The 19,551-nt window shown below is 38.8% G+C and overlaps 1 protein-coding gene and 1 long non-coding RNA gene across 3 annotated transcripts in view; one reads left to right on the forward strand and one right to left on the reverse strand.

The window, feature by feature from the left end:
• Nucleotides 1-12,027, forward strand: part of LOC134142530 (adhesion G protein-coupled receptor A3-like) — a 272,865-nt gene extending 260,838 nt beyond the window's left edge. For both annotated transcript variants that reach the window (XM_062579679.1, XM_062579680.1), the window contains 2 exons: nt 4,718-4,813; nt 8,043-12,027. In XM_062579679.1, the coding sequence (XP_062435663.1) occupies nt 4,718-4,813; nt 8,043-9,264 (1,318 nt within the window). In that variant the 3' untranslated portion in view covers nt 9,265-12,027. The remainder of the gene's footprint in view (nt 1-4,717; nt 4,814-8,042) is intronic.
• Nucleotides 1-17,432, reverse strand: part of LOC134142532 (uncharacterized) — a 29,246-nt gene extending 11,814 nt beyond the window's left edge. The window contains exons 1-2 of the long non-coding RNA XR_009958913.1: nt 17,377-17,432; nt 11,720-11,872 (exon numbers count right to left, since the gene is read on the reverse strand). This is a non-coding gene — a long non-coding RNA (uncharacterized LOC134142532). The remainder of the gene's footprint in view (nt 1-11,719; nt 11,873-17,376) is intronic.
• Between the last annotated feature and the right edge of the window lie 2,119 nt (nt 17,433-19,551).

Below are 19,551 nucleotides of genomic sequence, written 5' to 3' on the forward strand. Positions count from 1 at the left end.
CTCCCCCCTAGAATTACTACACGTCATCTGACTGTCTGCCTAGCCTGGCTTTCAGGCCCTAGGTGTTGCCCACACTGCAGCTGAGAGGTGTGCGCGCAGCACAGTGAAGCGTACCAGGCTAGCTTTAATCTAATTAGCTTGGAGAACAATATCAGTACAGATGTGATGGGATGAGTTTCAGTAAATAAATATATGCTGATGTAAAAGCCTGCTAGGGATCCTTCCGTTATCCCTGGGTGGCCAGCAACAGCAATGCACAAATTGCAGAAGCTCTTCCCAAGGGCTATGGCTTCCAAGTCAAGAGTCATCCCACAGACAGAATTCCCTGTTAAACAATTTTAAAATATTATATAAATTAACTGGCTTGTCAAGATCAATTTTTAGCTAAAAGGAATTTTTTCATTTCCCCTCTGTGGTTTCCCAGGGTCTTTAAAGAGCTGTGTGTATGGGTATCTCAGCTACAGCCAAACCCTCTGTGTTAGCCAGCTCCGTCGTAGCAGTGAGATCTGTCAGAGCAGCGTTGTCCAACTAGCCTGTGGTAGCTTGAGTAACAGCCTTCACTTTCTTGAGCTATAACAGCATCACATCAGTAGATGAAATTGGCTCTGAGCCCTGAGTTACTCTGTGTGCTTTTGTGGAGAGGGGGAAATAGCCCACTGACTTAATGAAAAAATAAGAAGACGAACCCCTAAGTCCCACAGCTCCACTCTCACGACGTCACAGGTCTGGAATCAGGGCTTGTATAGGTTTCATAACGACCTGAAATGTATTTTATGAACTTTCAGAGCAAACTGCAAAAATCATTTGTTTTTGTGATACAGAAATGATTCGAATAGCACCGGTGAGAAATTGAAAAGAAATGTTTCATCAGCCGGGCTGTTGTATGGGTTCTTCACTTCATTAGCCTTTTTGAAAATAGGGAGTGAAAATTGCTCTATAAAATAAGAACATTGACTAACATAGACAAATATGCGTAGATGTAAAGGAAGAAGCAGATCACGGAAGATCTTATTTCTTCATGTTTGATGCCTGCAACTGATACAACTGCATAATTTGTTTCCATGTTAACAAGGCCATACAACCTGAACCTGGTGGTCTTCTGACCATGGTGAAGTATTTGCCTCTCTCATGGTTCTGCCACTTTTAAATACCTCTCTTCTGTAGATGCTTCAGATAAACACGATACTGAATAAGCATGAGCAAAGTAAACAAAGTGTAGAAGGTTAAATATCCCAGAAATAAATATTCAGGCAAGGGGCATGTTACTACATCTTGGAACAGCTCTAAGTTTGTGTTAAAGGTGTTAAGCAAGACACGAACATCTTAAGTCGCGATGTGAAGCACCACAGAGTTTGTGTGCAGCAGATGTGTGCGTGGCCACCCTGAGCTGTCCAAAATGCTGGTGGCTTATGGCACCAAGGCTGGGCAGGGGGACGCGCAGGGGAACATGACGCAAAGGCTGGGCAGAGGGATGCCCAGGGGCTGCTCCTGCCCCGCAGGCACCGCAAGGAGGAGTGGGCACCGCTGACCCTGGCAAGGGCTCAGCGGCTGCTGGAAAGGCACCACCTTTCCCGGGAAGCCTGCGCATAAAAGCTGTATTCTTCTCACTCCTGCTTTAGCTCACGGAGAGGCAAACTCCCTTTCTTGGGCTGCATGCTGCAATTTGCCCATTCCCTTCATTTACAGCGGCAGAGGGGCCTTGTGTTTAAATGCAGGGTGGGAATTAAGTCTCATTCTACAACAGATCTTTTGTGTGACCTTGAACACTTAATCTCTCCTTGCTTGTTTCCTCATCTGTACAACAGGAATAATAATGTTTATTGAACGCACGGGGGGCTGTAAGGCTAAATTAATTAATGTTATAAAGCACTTTGATTCCTTAGATGAAAGGTTCTCTAGAAGTATGAAGTGTTGCTATTTGTTAGCTACATTTTCCTCACTTTTCATTCATGCCCTGTCAATTCTAATTTGGCTTTTTCTTTAAAATTATTTACATTAATCTTCTCATCTGGTTGGAAATGAAGAAAATGATAAAAACTAATGATTACAGAGAAGCTAATGTTTGGAAGTGCTGATCTGAATTTCTTAATTATACATCTACCTCCTCACTACTAACATCCATTTGGACGTTACTGAATAATGTTTCCTGTCTTTGGTGAATTTCCAGTATTGGTGTTTAGGCAATCCATAAGCTCAGATACATGAACAACAATATGGGGTCCTGCTCTTAATAATTTAACTTTTATTTCTTCAATTATATTTTCTGTTCATGCTATTTTAATCCCATTCCTTTTATTCAATTTCTTTCTATTTGGCAATTTTTCCCCCCCTCTTCACTCCTCAAGACTCCTGAAGCCGCCAGTGAAGAATCGTTTGTACACACTGTCATTTCTATTTGCTATTTTTCTTTTTTTTTTTTTACAATGAGACAGGGCAGGCAGCGCGCTATGCTGGATATCAGTACAATGCACCTCGGGTGCACGGAAACCATTTGACTTCACCTTATGTCATTTCTAGGATATATTTTCTTTCTCTTAGCAATGAGACAGGACAGAAATTTGGCTAGATATTGCCACATTTCTGAAGCGCTGTATAGCTAAGTGATTTCCAGATTTTCCAGAACATCTGAGCTCTACTGTTCCTGTGTACAGCAGACTGCTGAAAGCGTGAGATATGAAATAGATTATCCAACACCCAATACAGACTTGTATGAGACTTTAGATAATGACACGATTTAAGTGTACGTATGCGATTTGTAAAAAGTAGCTGCTTTGCAAAAAACAAAATTATAGATTGCATTATAGGTAAATTCTATGGTGTAATCACTTGAGATGACTTTGAAATGCAGTTTCCTATCCTTGGTTCTGTATTCCTATTTTTCTGCTCCTTATTATTTCTTAGACAAATTGAGATTAAATTTTCTATGCCTCATTGCTTACCCTAGTCGTGTCCTGAAGTTTTAAAAAAATGTCATTCAATGTGTCTTTGTTAAAAAATAATAAGCTATTAAGCTATCTTATTCAGTATGCTCAAGTCAAAAGATATGCACAATCATTAAGCTGCAATGAATGAGTGGATTTTGTAAGGATGCAGCTTGTTCATTGGAATTTTTTGAGCTCTCCAGAATAAGCTAAGAAAATGTATTTATTTAATGACTCTGAAGTTAAAAAAACTGAGGGGCTTTTTCATGAATGTGGAGAGTGATTTTCTCTGCTCTGTTTACAGCTTAGAGCATTAGGACAAAGGCTGACTGTAAATGTTAACGTGAAATTCTCTGTGGCCCAGCTTCTGATACTGGCCCACAAGGAGGTGAAGGAAGAGGTTACGAAAATTTTGTCACTCACCATGAGTTTGGTTTAGTGCTGGCTTACTTAATCTTACCATATCTCTATCTCTGTAGAAGTCCTGTCTTGCAACAACTGTGAGATTTCCTAATGTTTGTATCCTGTTTTAGAAAAATCATGGCCAGATTCTGATGCAAATGTGTCCTGTATGTCCTTTCAGTCCTTTTGGATAACTTAAGAGCAGTGTTTGGGCAGTGTCCCTGTCCCTTCCTAGTGCTCACTGCAGCAGCTAGTGGCTTGAAAATAAATGGATTTTGTCTACTGAGAGAAAAACATCATTTAAAATAGGAAATGAGAGGGAATGTTCATGTTCATCAGCTGAACTCCTAGGCATAGTGGAGCTACAGCCTCCCATGTGCCAGGGGCTGGTGCTCTCCACCTCAGAGACCACGGTGGTTGAGTGATGCTGCATAGTCTGCATTTTGCTTATATAAATTGAAACATGTGATGATGTGTATTTTGCTGAATATGGACATAGGAATGTGGAGTTCTAACGTCAATGAGACATCCCCTAGGAATTTAGTTTGCCTAATTAATAATCATACGTTGGAATGACTGCTGCTGCTAAATAGTTCAGTGGCATTTAACCTGTTAAGGGAGTGTGAAGCTTTGTGCTTTCAATCTTAGCACACAAGCTTCTAAAGAAAGATTGACACTTGGCTTATCCTGGATGTGGTCTTGCTCAAGTCTTAGAGGTCCTCACATTTGAATGCATTTGTGTTGGGTATTTGAGTAGTCAATGGAAGTGTGGTATAAGCAAAAGAACATTTAATCATCCTGATTGCTACAGATTGCTCCTGTGTTCAGAAAAAAACATTTTGCCAACTGGACCAGTCCTTTTCTCCTCCTAACTGAGCTTCATTTCATTTGTCATCCAGGAGTTAGGAAACAGTTTCTGCAATTGCAGGGTTTCACCTGGAAAAATTTCAGGTCAGGTATGAAATGTAAACAGTTATTTTGTCTGATTTTTTTTAGATTTATAATGCTTTCATAGTTAATACTATTAAACACAATACCTATGTGAGTGGAATAACTTTGAGATATTTCATTAAACAAGGTTTTGTTCTTAGTATGACTGTAATATTAACTACATTTACTGAAGACATGATGAGATTGTGAAAAGAATTTAAATGGATCCATATAAACATTAAATATTAATCTCTCTGCTGTTTGCTTTATAAAGTACAATTTGACAATGTTTATTGTGACAACATTTTATTTTTTGCTTTTCTGGTTTTAGGGATATGTTTAAAGTTTCAAGCAATATTTATTGTATACACAATAAACTTCCTGAAAGAAGAACTGTTTAAAAAGCAGTGTACCCTTGCCTACAGGTGAGGCAAATTAAAATATCAGTTATTATCTCTCAACAGATTTTATCTGATTAGTGGAGGAGTTCCTTTTATTATATGTGGGATTACAGCAGCAACCAATATCAATAATTACGGAATTGAAGGCAATGCACCCTAGTAAGTATAAACTATTATAATCAAACTGCTAAGAAAACCATATTCTTTTTCTTATGATGATAAATGTTACTGACTTCATAAAGGGTACAGAGAGGCCATTTGGGATGAAATTTAATACGAACTTTTATGGAATAATAGCTATGAAAGAACAATGTCTTAATCTGGGGTTTGCTTCTTCACTCACTGTCCTTCCATCTGACTCCATTATGGTCAATAGAGTCACTTTTAATTGACTGTGTAGTCATTTACATTTGAGTAAGTGATATTACAAAATATCAAACATATAGCATATGTAACAGGCAATTCTAATTAAATACTTTTAGTGCTTTAAGATATCTACCTTGTGAATTATTCAAAGTAATATACAACTATTTATGTGAAATAATGACAGATAAAAATCTTTTTTTTTTCCCTTTGAAACAAATGATTTTGAATTTTTACCAGTCTGGAAATGTTCCAGTCACAGCAATCATGACATAGTCCTCCAGTGTACTAGCATGTTAATGTTCAGTATACCCACACAAGCTGTCCAGGCATCTCGTTGTTATTAGTTCTTGGCATGAATCATAAGATATCAACAAAGTGCAATAAGCCTGCCAGTAAAAGCAGAGTAAAAAGTGAATCAGACTGCAAAGGCAAATAGATTTGATCTAAATGATCAGGCTGGCAATGACTGGCATACTAACAGGTATATTAGTACTCTGTCAGCACTTTATTGCTGGTACGCTGGAGGACATTAGTCTTAGTTACTGCTTTTAGTAGGTATTGTGATACATTTGAAACTGGTTATGTTTTGGATAGGAAAAGTGCTGGAAGCAAAGCGGAGTGGATTGTAACAGAGCATTTGGCCTCTTCAGAACATTTTTATAGGTCACTGAAGTTTAAAACCTGGTAACAAATTAGTAGATAGCATGGGTAGCTATATTTGCTCTGCCTAAGGCCAAACTCATAATCAAATATTTATTCAAACTTATCCAATTAAACAATCACTTACAATCAACAGTATATTAAAAGACTTAATTATTTATGTTCATAAATTTGTGAGACATTTCTCATTTTGGCATAATTACAGAGGTTGTACTTCTTTAATCATCGTGTTAGTCAGCCAGTCAATACCTGGCTCCACAGTCTGTACTGAAAACAAGGTACTGGATGGTTGTAAAATTGGGTGAAAAGAGAGTTCTAATTCAACAACTGCATAGTGAGTTATGTGCCTCATTCATTTTTAATGGTATTAACACAAAAAAATGTAGATGCACAAGCTTGAACTTTTTTAATGGAACTGATTTTTGAAGTGAACCACAATGAGATACCACCTGAAATAAGAGCATCCCAAGAGACGATTGCACTGGGGAGTGTTCTGTTTTCCACTTTGCATCTAACATGCAGCATTTGAATGTACTTCAAGTATTCATGTAGCTTTGTGCTCTCTGCTTATCCAGTTAAATATATTTTGTAACTTACCAGTATGGAATCTTCTGGCATGCATGTCAGACAGCAAAATATACACTCCTTGGAGTGTCTCTGAGTTCATTAATAAATGTGTGTATGTTTTTGTTTAAGATCCAGATTTTAAAAATTTAAAATAGTCATGGTGCAGTTTCTCCTGATGAATACCCAGTGGGACTGCATCTTTTTAGCTGAGAAGTTCTTCTCAGCCAGGGAGATAAAGTAATTCTACCTTTTTTTTTTTTTTTTTTTTTTTTTTTTTTTTTTTAATTAAGTGGTAGATGGTTCCTGGCTTGACAAAAACGAGGGAAGGTTCCTTATTGTGTTGGAGGGACTGCAACCAGTCTGGCCCACCTAAATGAGGAGGAAGTGTCACAGAGTGTCACTTTTAGCCCAGTGTGGATTGTGACAAATCACCTGATCTATTCTTCTGACCTAGTGGAAAAATGAGCTCTATCCAAACCATTCCTGACTGTTACTTATCTGAGATATTTTAAATGCTCCAGTAACGGATACATCACAATCTGTTTCTACAGTTTTGGAAATCCTGATTTTCTTAATGTCTAGGAAACTTTTTGAAAAACTTCTTGCTGAAGTTTAAGCCCACCTCCTCTTGTTCTAGCCTAACAGATGAGGAAAATCGCTTATTCCTCTATCCAGCAACCCAGGAGATATTTACAATATAAGAACCTAATAACAGTTGTTCCAGCTTATGCCAACAGCCCTACTAGTGCAATAGCATGTCTTTAGCGGTGACTAAAAGTAGATCCTACAGTAAAAAATTAGACAACTAGTAGTAAAAAAGTAGTAGTAAGCAAACTAGGCTCCCCACAAAAAATTCTTCCAGTTTCCAGCTGGGATTTCATTAGCGAGAAGTGCTTTCTTGTGCCATGTTTATTTGATTAGATCATTCATCCTCAGGACCATCCTGTTAGACTGGTAACAAATTATGCAGCTGACTGAGGCTCATGCAGCTCTTACTAGCCTATGAACTACATAAAATTACTCTAAACAATTGTGATTATTTAAAGCATAGGTTAAATAATGATCCATGCTACAATAAAACTGTATTACCAGTGTACCATAAAGAGACCATAAATATCCCCAAGATGTCTGAAGATACTCAAATGGATGTAAATTAACCCCCAGGAATTGAAAAAACTGTGACAAAACCTCAGAAGTAGCATATATCTTTTAAGTCCACTCACTGACAGAAACCAGTGACTCTTCAACTGGGAATCGTTTTTTCCAGGCTCCCTTTATTACCCAGGCTGGTCTCTACTAGAGCAACAAGAAAATTCTGTAAGAGCAATCTTCAGGCTTAGAAGTTTGTATAAATGTTCATGGATACAAACCATTGAAATCTGTACATTCCTATTGCTCGTGCAGATTGGATAAACTATGCCTCATTTGCTTTTTAATCAAAGTATTAGAGCTGACATTTATAATAGTCTAGAAAAGGTTAACAGAAACCGTCTTATGCTGCAGTGCAATTCTGGGTTCTGAACTGACCTACATTTCTTGGAAAGTTTCAGCTTTAATATGCTATAAATTATACTAGATATTTTACTTTATTACAAAATGTGAAAATGATATCTCAGCTTAATTGATATTAAAGACACACTCCCTTTCTCCATAACAAACAAGTCTGACTTTCTGAGACACTGTTGGGTTATATATGTAAGTCACTCAACAGCCTGGTTTCACATCAGTCTGTCATCCACCACACCTAGCATGGGCTATAAAAAGTTTTTGACTCTGTCTCTTTTGTTGTTTGCAGTTGTTGGATGGCATGGGAGCCTAGTCTTGGTGCTTTTTATGGGCCAGTAGCATTCATTGTGCTAGTCACCTGTGTTTACTTTCTCTGCACTTACGTGCAGCTGAAGCGCCATCCTGAACGCAAGTATGAGTTGAAGGAAAGGACAGAAGATCCACAGAGAATGGCAAGTACTGAAGCGGGCCACGGCCATATCACAGACCCTGTGTCCGTTCCCCAGACAACATGCTCCTTGATTTCTTCATCGTTATTGGAAAATGAGCATTCATTTAAGGCTCAGCTTCGAGCCGCCGCATTCACTTTATTCCTGTTTACTGCCACCTGGACCTTTGGAGCACTTGCAGTTTCTCAAGGGCATTTCTTGGATATGATATTTAGCTGTCTTTATGGAGCATTTTGCGTGACTTTGGGGCTTTTTATCCTGATCCACCACTGTGCAAAGCGAGATGATGTCTGGCATTGCTGGTGGTCCTGTTGCCCATCTAGAAGAAACACCTATTCAGTCCAAGTTAATGTGCGCCCAAAAGTTAATGTCAACGGTGACACTCAAGTTCATGCACCTTGTCTTCAGGAATCACCGTGTCCCAACAAATCAGCTGTGTTTAATCACCCTGCTGCCAGCCACTGCAAACTTACTAATCTACAAGCAGTTCAAAATCACGTTAACTGCCTTTCTCCCGTGACACCATGTTGCGCAAAAATGCACTGTGATCAGCTACTTGATGATGAAGCTCATATTCACGTCCACAACGAGGGAACCTTCAGACCCAACATGCACATTCACAGATGTCTGAAAGGCAGAACTAAGCCACGTTATTTTAGTCGGCATAGGTCTGCAGGTGAAAGAGAGTACGCCTATCACATTCCTTCAAGTATTGATGGCAGCATCCACAGTTCGCACACAGACAGTCCCCACAGTACGCACGACAGCCAGTCGGGTCACAGGAGGGCCTGCTGCGCAAAAAGTGATCCCTATCCTACCGTCAACCAGCCGGAAAGCAGCGACGCGAGTACTGTCATATATAGTTGTGCTAAAATGCCAGAAAGTGACACTGTGCACCACACAGCTCATTTTGAAATGCACCCACGGACACAGTCGTTGCCGTTTAACACGACGAATCACAACGGCATTCTCAAGGGAAACGTGCATGAAGCCATGATGTACAGCTCAGACAGTACAGGAAATATCAAAACTGGCCCTTGGAAAAATGAAACTACTGTGTAGTTCCCAGGCCCTCCTATTGGCTTTTGTTCCACCTAAATCATCGTAGGCTTTGTTTTGCTTCTAAACTAAGTAAGATGACATATTTGTGTAGCACATGAGACAATTGTACAGCTTTTCCATCTTTCTTTCCTTTTCCTTAATAAGAAGAGACTAAAAGAGAGATAAGTGATAGTGTTTTAAAAGTGAAGTTATTTTTAGAAGAAAGTTATAAAATTGTTCTGAAAGATAATTAGAAAATAAAGTCTAGAGAACTGAATATAAGAGGCAATATCCTTTTGTTATACAGAACTATATTTCTTTAGAAGTACATCGTTTTTGTTCATTATTTTTACTTTTCTGTAGTAACTTCAAACACTTTTTATAAACATATCAACATCTTAAACTTTTACTTATTTATTTTTGTAGCAAAATATTATTAATGTGCCATGGATTTTAATCAGAAGTAACTACAGTAGAAATGCTATATAGGATTTTATAAAATTACAGCTTTTTAGATCTACAAAAGTGATACTGCCTCTAAAGATCTTCTGTAGCATACGGCCTGTAAAATCGTGTAATGTACAGTCTCTGTTATGTCCCTTTTCTTGTTGGAGAGAAGTGCTAGGTAATATCTGTTACATCTATGGTGCTGTATTGGTTGTATTTTGCATGACATATGTCAGGATATACCATTTGCTGTTTTCTAGTGTTACATGTGTTAAAAAAAGAACAAAAAAAAAAAGGTGTTGTACATGGCTGTGAAAAACCCTATTGATATTAATCTAGAGCATTATAAATCCACGAAAAAAAAATCACTCTGCACTAGTTTAAGTGGCACAATCCTTTGTATAAGGTTATATGATAGCTTTGATAAGGGTCCACTCTAATGTCTTTACAGAGCATGCACTACTCATTGTATGTGACACTGTGCAGTGTAATAGCAATTGTCTCAACAAGTTTTACACTTCTTTGTAAAGTATGCCTTTGGAGCAAATCTGTAAGCTGTTTCACGATAACCTTTCCAGATCTGTTAAGGTAGAGCAGTTTTATCATTAACTCTTTGAGGACTACAGTTATTTTCTTAAAAAATAGCTTATTCTAATTCAGAGAGACTGTATATATGATATTGACCATTTGGTTACGTGATCAATGTAGTCCACAGTTGTCAGGAAAGAGAAAGCTCAGTCATTTTTCCAAAAGCGCAACTTTTTAGATTCCCTTTATTAATTTCACCTCTTACTATGTGAAAACCCATTTTCTCTCCTAGGAAATTTCAGTTTTCTTCATTCTTTAATGCAAATCTGACCTTCAGAACAAGCTCTTTCTATTCTGGATTTCTGCTGAATTGTAGGGCATTCAAGGGTCAGCAACATTCTCTATTAACAAGGCTCTTGACAAGAAATTTTTTCATGTTTCCATGAACAGCTGGACACAAAGCATCAACTCACAGTACAGAACTGAATCATAATTATCTCTATATGAAATGAAACCGCTTTTTTCAAATAAGAAGGGTGCAGAATAGTAATGGATCACATAAAGTGAATAGGCGCATAGTGCTGAGAGAAAAATGTCTACAGTGAAAAGTGAGCAGTGCATCCATGAATAAGAGAAAAAGCACAATTCTGTATGGCCACATGAGAAAGTTTTTTGTCATGTCTTAATGCAGGCTTATGTAATTGTTACATTGCTAAAGAGAGCAGAGGAAATAGAAGAAATCCCTTGAGAGATCATCAGTCTGTGATGCTCTGCATATTTTGCAGAAATCTTCGCATACTTCAACTGTTTTTCTGTTATAAGCAGTTTATTAGCCTCTACCTTTTTTTTATATATATATAGGAATACATTTCCTACCAGTGTACATAAAGATGACAATTATAATTGCTAGAATGTTATAAAAACATGTAAGTCAGATGAATGTGTTCTGCAGTGTTGCAGGTGGGAATTAGTACTCAAAGGGTTAATGCTCAGTATCTGAGTGCAAGAAATCTTGTTTTCTTCTGTATTTTTGTAAATTTGAAATATATATTGTAAACTCCAGCAGTGCAATGTATCCATCTCAGATTGTGTGTTTTTAAAAGGTGAGCAAGAAGAATGCACTAGGTGGTTGTCAAGTTTTAAGCCAATATACAATGGTTTCATGACTGCTTCTTTAGTTAATGCAAAAAAAAAAAAAAAAAAAAAAAGCCTGAGCTTTATTATGTATATGCTGTATATGCTTGAACTGCCACTAAACTAAAATACAGTATTTTTCTTTGTTTGCATAATGAAATATTTGCTGTTTTATGATTATTTTCTTTTAGTATTACTTTATCTCATTCCACATAGACAGTGAGCCCTAAAAAAGCATAAACATAATGTGAAATACCACTTCTCTGTGTCTCGGCACTATATATGTATATTCTGTAATAGCAAAATCCTAGGAGGTCTGTAGACCATTATGCAAAATATTTCACACACAGACAAGTGAAATACTCACTCTGCAAGAACCCACTCAGTGAGCTGTTTTCTTCTGCTTGTGTTTCAATCACCTCTGTTGTTTTGTCTGAGAGGCTTGTTTGATCTTCATAATGGCTTACAAAGAAGTAAATAGGTGCTGCTTTCCACAGAATATCTTATGTGATAAAACTCTCTGGAATTTAAACATAAAATATTAAAACATTTTTCTTATTGTGTTAAAAAATTAATTTAGTGAATATTTCTTGGCTAATTTGGAAAAGATGTGTTATGCAATAATCTGTTTGCATATTATTTTTTCAGAAAATATACAGTATAACTACAAAGTAGGAGAACATGATATTAAATAAATATAAAAATGTTTTATAACATCAAATTTGACCAAAATGCTTTTTGTGCTTTTGACTTCTTTTTTTTCCTTAAGATAAATGAGATAATTTCAATGTTTTGGGAGTTTGGCTTTGTTTTGTTGTGCGATTTTATTCAATTATAGTCAGTGAATCATTACTACTTTACGTGATTTCCTTTCCTATAAAAATAAAGTCAATGAAATAACTGAAATACGAGAGATATATTGTCCTAGTAAATTCCTCATGGACATGCACATGTTACATTCTTCAGTGTCAGCATTAGTTTTAGTGATTCATGGATGCCGTAAAAATGACTGAACAGATTTTTACTGTCCACTTTCTGCTCTGAGATCAAGCATGAGAAACTTCATCCCAAAAGATAATTTTTGCAGAAAGATTCAATCAACAGAAATCTGAAGGACTGTCAGTTCTACTGGAGTAAAAATATGCTGTGATGATGCACTGTTCTTCTCTGCATATACAAATCCCAGTTTTCACAATCAAATTTCAGATTGTCTTAGTGACTTTAAATAAAAAAAAAATAAGTCACCTAGGCTGTTTTACAAGACTTCCTACCTGGCCTAGTATCAAGAATTTTGATGTAAAAATAAACCACACATTGTGCCTGGTCATATGTGCTGTTCCCACGATGTCTGTTGGGAACAGTGTCTGCACTAGTGTGAATGAGCAGTCCCTGGACATGGCCGTGAACACGTGTCCTCCTACGCTGTGTAGCTGCCTCCAGCTACCCTGGGGCCAGCCCATCCAGGTGACAGCCCCCCAAGGCAGTCTTCACTATAGCTGTAAAGCATTTCTACTCCCTAACCCAAAAGGAAAGTCTATGCTTCAAGCAGAGTCAGGATCACCTTCAACAGACAGCACAGGCAATGGTAGCTTTGCAGTTCTGGGCAAGTTCCACCTGGACACTTGGGGCTGCAGGCAGACAGATCTAACTGAAGTGGTTTTAAACAGTATCACTCCTGCTCCCTCCACTCTCTGCCAGAACTACCAGCCCAGTCTGTCACCAGAACATCTGCCAAATCCAGACAAATCCAGGAAAAAACTATCATCATACCTAAAATGTCTGGTTAGCTGAAATGAGAGTGAAACAGGACAAGAGTTTTATGACCAAAAAGGCTCATGTTGGAAGAAACATTTTCAGATGTTCTGTCACAAAGCTGCTTCAGTTTCATCATGCGTTGATCTGTCTTACTGTTCGGAGGGTAAGAGTTTAAGTTTGAAATTGCTCTTGAGTATGTGTTGTTAAGGGTATAAAGTTAACTGACTCCACAGATTTGGGAGATACCTTAAACTAAATTAGATTCTGGGAAGAACTACACGGCTTTTCTTTTAATGAAGAGATTGTATGACTGAAGATGCTTTTCCACTTGACTGAAAATGAAACTGTCACTAGGAACAGGCCAGTACCCTTTATAAAGTATAGTCCTCTTCACATGGAAACAGAAAAAAAAGTAAGGAGGGTATGGTTCTCTCTGTGAAGGAGACCAGCTGCAAGGAAATATCAGGCCTATTATATTAGACACAAGGACCTCACCAGCTTCATTCCCAAAACAGGAATTCAAGTTCCTATACCAGCATCCTGCAGTTCATAGAGAAGCTGAAGAAAGCATTAATAAATCAGGATCCATCAGGTGGGTTTAAAGGCTGATCTGGTTCAGTCAAGTAATTTTAGTGGTAACTGAGAGCTCTGGGCACCTTTTACTCACTGGGTTAAATCTACAGAAAAGGAGATAAGGGTTGTCTGTGTGGAATTTTTTTTGCTTTGCTAAAAGTTGAAAGCCCAGTTGGTCAATTTTTATTTACCTGTTAACGGGCTAAGAAGAAAACTTCTACAGACCATCTTGACTCTACAAACCATGCCTTTTGACTCCCGATTACTAGCTCTGCAAAGGTGCCTACCTATCCAGTATCAAATGAATGAATCCTGCTACCCCGTCCTGCCCTTCTAGCATTTGCAATTGTCAGGACCCAACCAAGCAAGCATAAGTGAAGTCAGGACAGTAGTACAGAGCTCACTTTTTTGCAAGGAGGGTAGAGATCCGGTTCGCGAGCTCTAGATCTGCTCAGCCTCAGATAAATATCTTGCCTTAAGGTTGTGCAGCTGGCCATGCCTGAGAGGAAAGGGGTTTTTTATGAACATGGTGTCTGTATACCCTGTAGATACTGCTGTCTGTTTATGTTTTGGTCTATTTAAACTCTGTGATGCCTTGCAGTCTTAACAGCCAAATGACTGACTGCTTTAGCTGCTGCCCCTAACCTGCGGTGCATCGTCAAGTGAGGTTAACCAGTGTGGCCAATGCTTTTGTTCATTCATTTCCCAGGTACACCTCAAGAACACAGCAAGAGGGTCTTATCTTAAGGTTATGGGGAAACTGTGGGAGAAGTAATAAAATCTGATCTGGTTTGCACATTATTCATATTCTCGTCACAGCACTCCCTTTTGTTAGCCCATTTGTTAACAGATATAAGCAGTTACAGTCACTTATTCCCTGATTCTTCCCATTGTAAGACTTTGTTCTCTACTAATTAGAACATGGCTGAAAGTTCACCACTTAGCTTGATTTATACCCATGGCAGTTACTGCCCTCAGATGATTTTAAGGAGTTCAGCCAAAATGGCTGCAACATCTTCAGCAAAGAGGTGTGAGGAAAGTACGTTTGGCCATAATAACAACTTCTGGTGATTTTTGAACAGTTCTGTCTTCAGAATCCAGAGCGGATGTTTGAAAACCAGGAAGGATGGCTGTTGCATGGGGAGATAAGGGCACTTTTTGCTGTTTCTATAAAGTAAGCAGTTCAGTACGGACCGCAATTTTAGCAGTTAAAAATATCCCAAGAGTCTATAGGGGGAAGTTTTCTGTCTTCTCAGGGCATGTCCATGCCTTAACTAGGCTACACTGCCTGATCACATACTGCTACAAAACACAGGGGCTCTGAGGGACCTCACCTATAATAATTGACTTCAGGTGCTCTCAGATAGGATTAGGATAAAAGGCAGGGAGCCATAATTTTCATGGTCTCTGCTAAGCTCTCTAACTTCTTTCTTCTTCATAATTGCTATGACAGCATGGAGGAGGGAGCCATCTAATTTGTACAAGGAGAGAGAAATGCTGAGCTAGAGGAACTCAAAAAAAAGATGAGCTTCTCGCAGTGGATTGAGTTGGCTAGAGCAAGCTGACCAGGAGCTACAGAAGGAGAGAGAGGTTGATGTGAGCAGAAGGCTGCAACAAAGTGGCTGGCAGGCTGATTTCAGGCTGGGAGGGAAAGGAAGCTTACAAAATTCAAAAGAGGAGCTCAAAGGTAAAGAAACTGGGATAAAATTGGTAATGGGGAAAGGGAGGTAAGGTGAAACAGTTATGTCTGCTATGTTTCCAGACTGGATGTGTAAGCCAATGTACCTGATTTCTCTGCAGCCTGTAAATATCTGAAAACCTACTAGCAAAATGTCTATTCCCTTTTAATGTTGGTCCTCATAGAAAATGACAGCATATTAATGCTGTCAACTATTCCATTAGCATAAGTGTCAGAAATATGTGATGAATCACAGATGCTCAAAGCAGTTGATTAACCAGATAGCTGCTTGTGTGCCACATGATAGAATTGCTGTATTTTTAATGTCCTCTTTCAAAACCCCAGGAAATTTCACAAAAAAAGACCACTGACATCAGAAAGTACTAATAAAGCTCAAAGTCAAACATGCTGAAGTTGGGAAATGTTAGAAGCAAGGCTGCCTTTGGAACTTCCATTTGCCTCTGGTGTCTTTTGATACTGTTTTTAACTGTGTGAGTACATGCTGTTTTCTAACACCTTGATTTTGATGCAATATATTAAATCTTCTGTAAATGTGGGTACCTCTAGAGTTAACTAGCTGTTTCACTGTAAGCCTTTCTCTGCCCCCCCCTTTTTTTTTGTGGAATGCTTAAAGCAAGCCTTCTTAAAGGAATTTTGAGGCTGAGACCTTTTAATAGCACAGTTAGGGCCCTTTCACCCTTCCCTGTGCTGAGTGCTAGAAATGAAGTGGCTTGGAAAACTTTCCTTGAGTTTCTCCTGCTTTGGGGATATTTTCCAAGGTATTTGAGCAGTCCTGGAACTGCTCTATGTTGGCCACCAGCACAAGGACATAAGAGTGTTAGGAGAAGGCTGAAACAAGGAAATTCCCTGCCCTGGCTGTGTTGGTAGCACAGTCTATAGGAAGCCTGTACCTTGGCTTCTACAGTTCCTATTGGTTGTATAGGCTGTCTGTAAGTACCACCTTCCTCTGCTTTGGAGCCCTTTCCAGGAAGCTTCCCACAGAGGAAGGCACCTGGGGCTGCTGCCCTGGGAACTACGTGCCCAGTCCTTGCAGCCACAAGTTGGTCAAACTTTGGCTCACGAGGGCTGGATGTGATTTTGTCTTTGGCACTCCACAGTGACCTTCTCCAGCCAACAGCTAGCTAACCATTAGGAGTGAGTTTAGACTAATATGTTGGCTGTAACCTCAGTTTGGACAGAGGTCATCTTGTCAGCACTAGGAAGGTACCTCCCCTTCAAATACTCACACGTCACCACTGACTGAGCCTGTTGCCCGAGCTGGGCTGGAAAGCCACAGGCATCTGTGCAATCAGCCCCTTAACAACACAGCATGAGGATGAATCATCAGGATGGAAGATCGGTTCCCCTCTGTATCTTGTGCAAAACCCCTTGAAGCTTTCCCTACATTCATATTTGAGGGGGGGGGGGAAGCAGGGAGGAGAGAGTTAAATGACCAGCTTGTCTCTTACGCTAGTATTTAAGGGAATAAATAGCTTAAGTGCTGCAAAAACAAATAAACAAAACCCCAGCCATTTTGAGTTAGCACACACATCCTAATTCTAGCATTATAATAATGTTATATTCCACCTGACAGCACAGCACAAGCAATGTGACATACAGCCAAGGACTATAGTACATGGAAAGTAACTACTCTTCACCCACAATGCTTTTCCCTTAGGTAAAAATAAACTGTACGCAATTGTACTGTGGCAGCACCATTTTCTGTACTCTCCACACATTAGTGGACTATTTTAGACATGGAACACATGTAGAGTGGACATGCAATTAAAATTTTTTGTAAGACTGAAGTGAAGAGAGGGAAAGTGAGGGATTTTTTTTTCCTGACACAAAAAAAATAAGCATCAGGATTGCACTGATGTGGGTTTTCTTCCCTTCTGTATATATCTAATGCAGAACCATGCAGCTGTGTAACAGAGCTCTGCATGAAAAGGAAAAAAGGAACCATGGAAAATGGGGGGGGGGAAAATCCTCATGCTGTCACTGGTTCAGAATTTTACCTGTAAGGGAACAATTCCAGATCATGCAATCAGCTTCATTAGCCCTTTCATCTTCTCTGTGTGATATTACAGTTCAACTTGCTTAACAAAACCAGGGAGATCAGCCCGTGTGGAATATGCCAGTCAAATTCAGAATGACTTGAAGAGTCTCTGGTATAAGTGGCTTATGTAGTTCATTGTAGATTGATGTGGAGAAACTGCTGATAGAGACAAAACACGCAGGATATGATTTCAAAGGCCCTCAAGCTGTAGGATGAAAATTCTTTAGTAGAATTCCTTTTATTTAGATGAAATAAAAATAAAATATCTTATGTAGTGTAGAAGGAGGTTTGAATTTAAATCTATGGAAGTATGAAAGAGGCCAATAAAGCAGCATTTTGAACAGCTCAGCTCAGGCGCTCCTTCTTTGTGTAACCGTTAAAAGATGCAATGAAATGTTTAATTTATTCCGTCTTTAGCCAAACTTTTTTCACTTTAGAATATTAAGCTGTAGAGTTGAAATTACAGGAAGGAACCTTTCCATCCATTTTCATGTGCAGTAGATTGAATGCACAGTCAACAAAAATGGCATGACGTGGTTCAGAAGCTAACCTGAAAACTGGCAAACTGCAAATGCCATTAGATGAAAGCTTTCCCTTATAGCATTGCAAGTGCTGCCCATGCATTCCCACCAAGAGGAGCTCAGAAGAAGTGTGGGAGGAAGGGGAGAGAGTATGTAAGGGCAGGAGGGTGTTGTGATGGCTGCTCCAATGAGTATGAGCTGAAATGGAGTGAGCACAACAGCACCTACAAGCCCTGAATGAATAAAGCAGTATATTGAGGGGGAATAAGAGGACTATACGGGTGAGCCAGCTCCTGTTTTGGTGTTTGGTCAGAAAATGTGTTGAAAGACTGGGCAACATTCAGACAAAAACCTCAGAAGTGAGCTGAAAACTAGAGATATGATTCATGGTGCTGAACTAAAGGTACTTAATGTGTTGAGGCTGTGCAAGACAAAGTTAAGAGGTGACTTAATCAGGGTCCACAGATACCCATATGGACAAAATTTATCATACAGAAGACTCTCTAAGTCTAGCAGTAAAGGTATGAAAAGATTCAGTGATTTCAAGCTGAAGACAGAGTAAGACTTGCACTTTAATCAGCGAAAGTAATTAACTTTCTAGCAGTTTCCCAAGTGGCACAGCAGCTTGAAATTGTTGAAAGTGTGTATGAATGTGTTTCAGTTCAGAATCAAATTTTTGACCTTGGTGCTATAAGAACTGCAGGGTAATAGTCTGTGGCCAAGATGCGTTATACTTGATGTTAGTAGACTTAGATTTGGAAATTGTATACTTGCTGATAGATACAGTAGAGATGAGGTAGGATGCAAAAGATGGTGCTGTGATTATCTTCAACCTACCTATAATAAACCTAGGAAATTATACTGCACTTAAGCAGCCTTGACTTTGGCCTTAATGGCATTATTCAGTCTAAGTGCCATTTTAGTGTTTATGATTCCAGGTTATTTGGAAACTGTATTTCTGATAGGAAAATCTTTATATTCTGAAACATAAAGGTGTTACTGCTATAAATGCAAAATTCAATTAACCTCTAACTGTAGAAACACAATGGTGCCTGCTTAACTAAGATTTTCACAATATGTCCTGTAACAGCCTCCATTAACTCAATTTTTCCTTCCCTCCTCTCTCTGAGTACCTAAGGCCAAACTTTGAACTGTGTTAAGAATTTGATGTTTCTAATGGAATCCCTTCAGTGCAAACTTCCCCAGGCGCTGATACTAGAACACATTGTTTATAAACCCTTATTTTTCAGACTTTCTGGCAAAATCTGAATTAATGCAAGAATTCACATTTCCAGTAACAGAAAACTTGAGGATATCTAAAGTTATCCCCAAACCATATTCCATTTTCTAGGTCTAGAACTTTACCTTCCCTAGCAGGTATATTTTCTTGATCTTGATGTAAAATGACCGAGCCTTTAGTCTCTTAAGAACGAAAGTAAAGCAGTTATGGTTGTTCTAATATACTGCCTAGACATAGGCAGGTATTTTCTATGTAGGAGGAGCCCTGATTTTGCACCTGCTGTTTATATACAGTCCCAATTTTTGTACCTGCACCTACATATATGTGCACCTCACTGAGTGATGAACAGGATGAAATTGTGCCTGGGATGTGT

The sequence above is a fragment of the Rhea pennata genome, chromosome 7 (genome assembly GCF_028389875.1).
Source record: "Rhea pennata isolate bPtePen1 chromosome 7, bPtePen1.pri, whole genome shotgun sequence".
Lineage (NCBI taxonomy): Eukaryota > Metazoa > Chordata > Aves > Rheiformes > Rheidae > Rhea > Rhea pennata.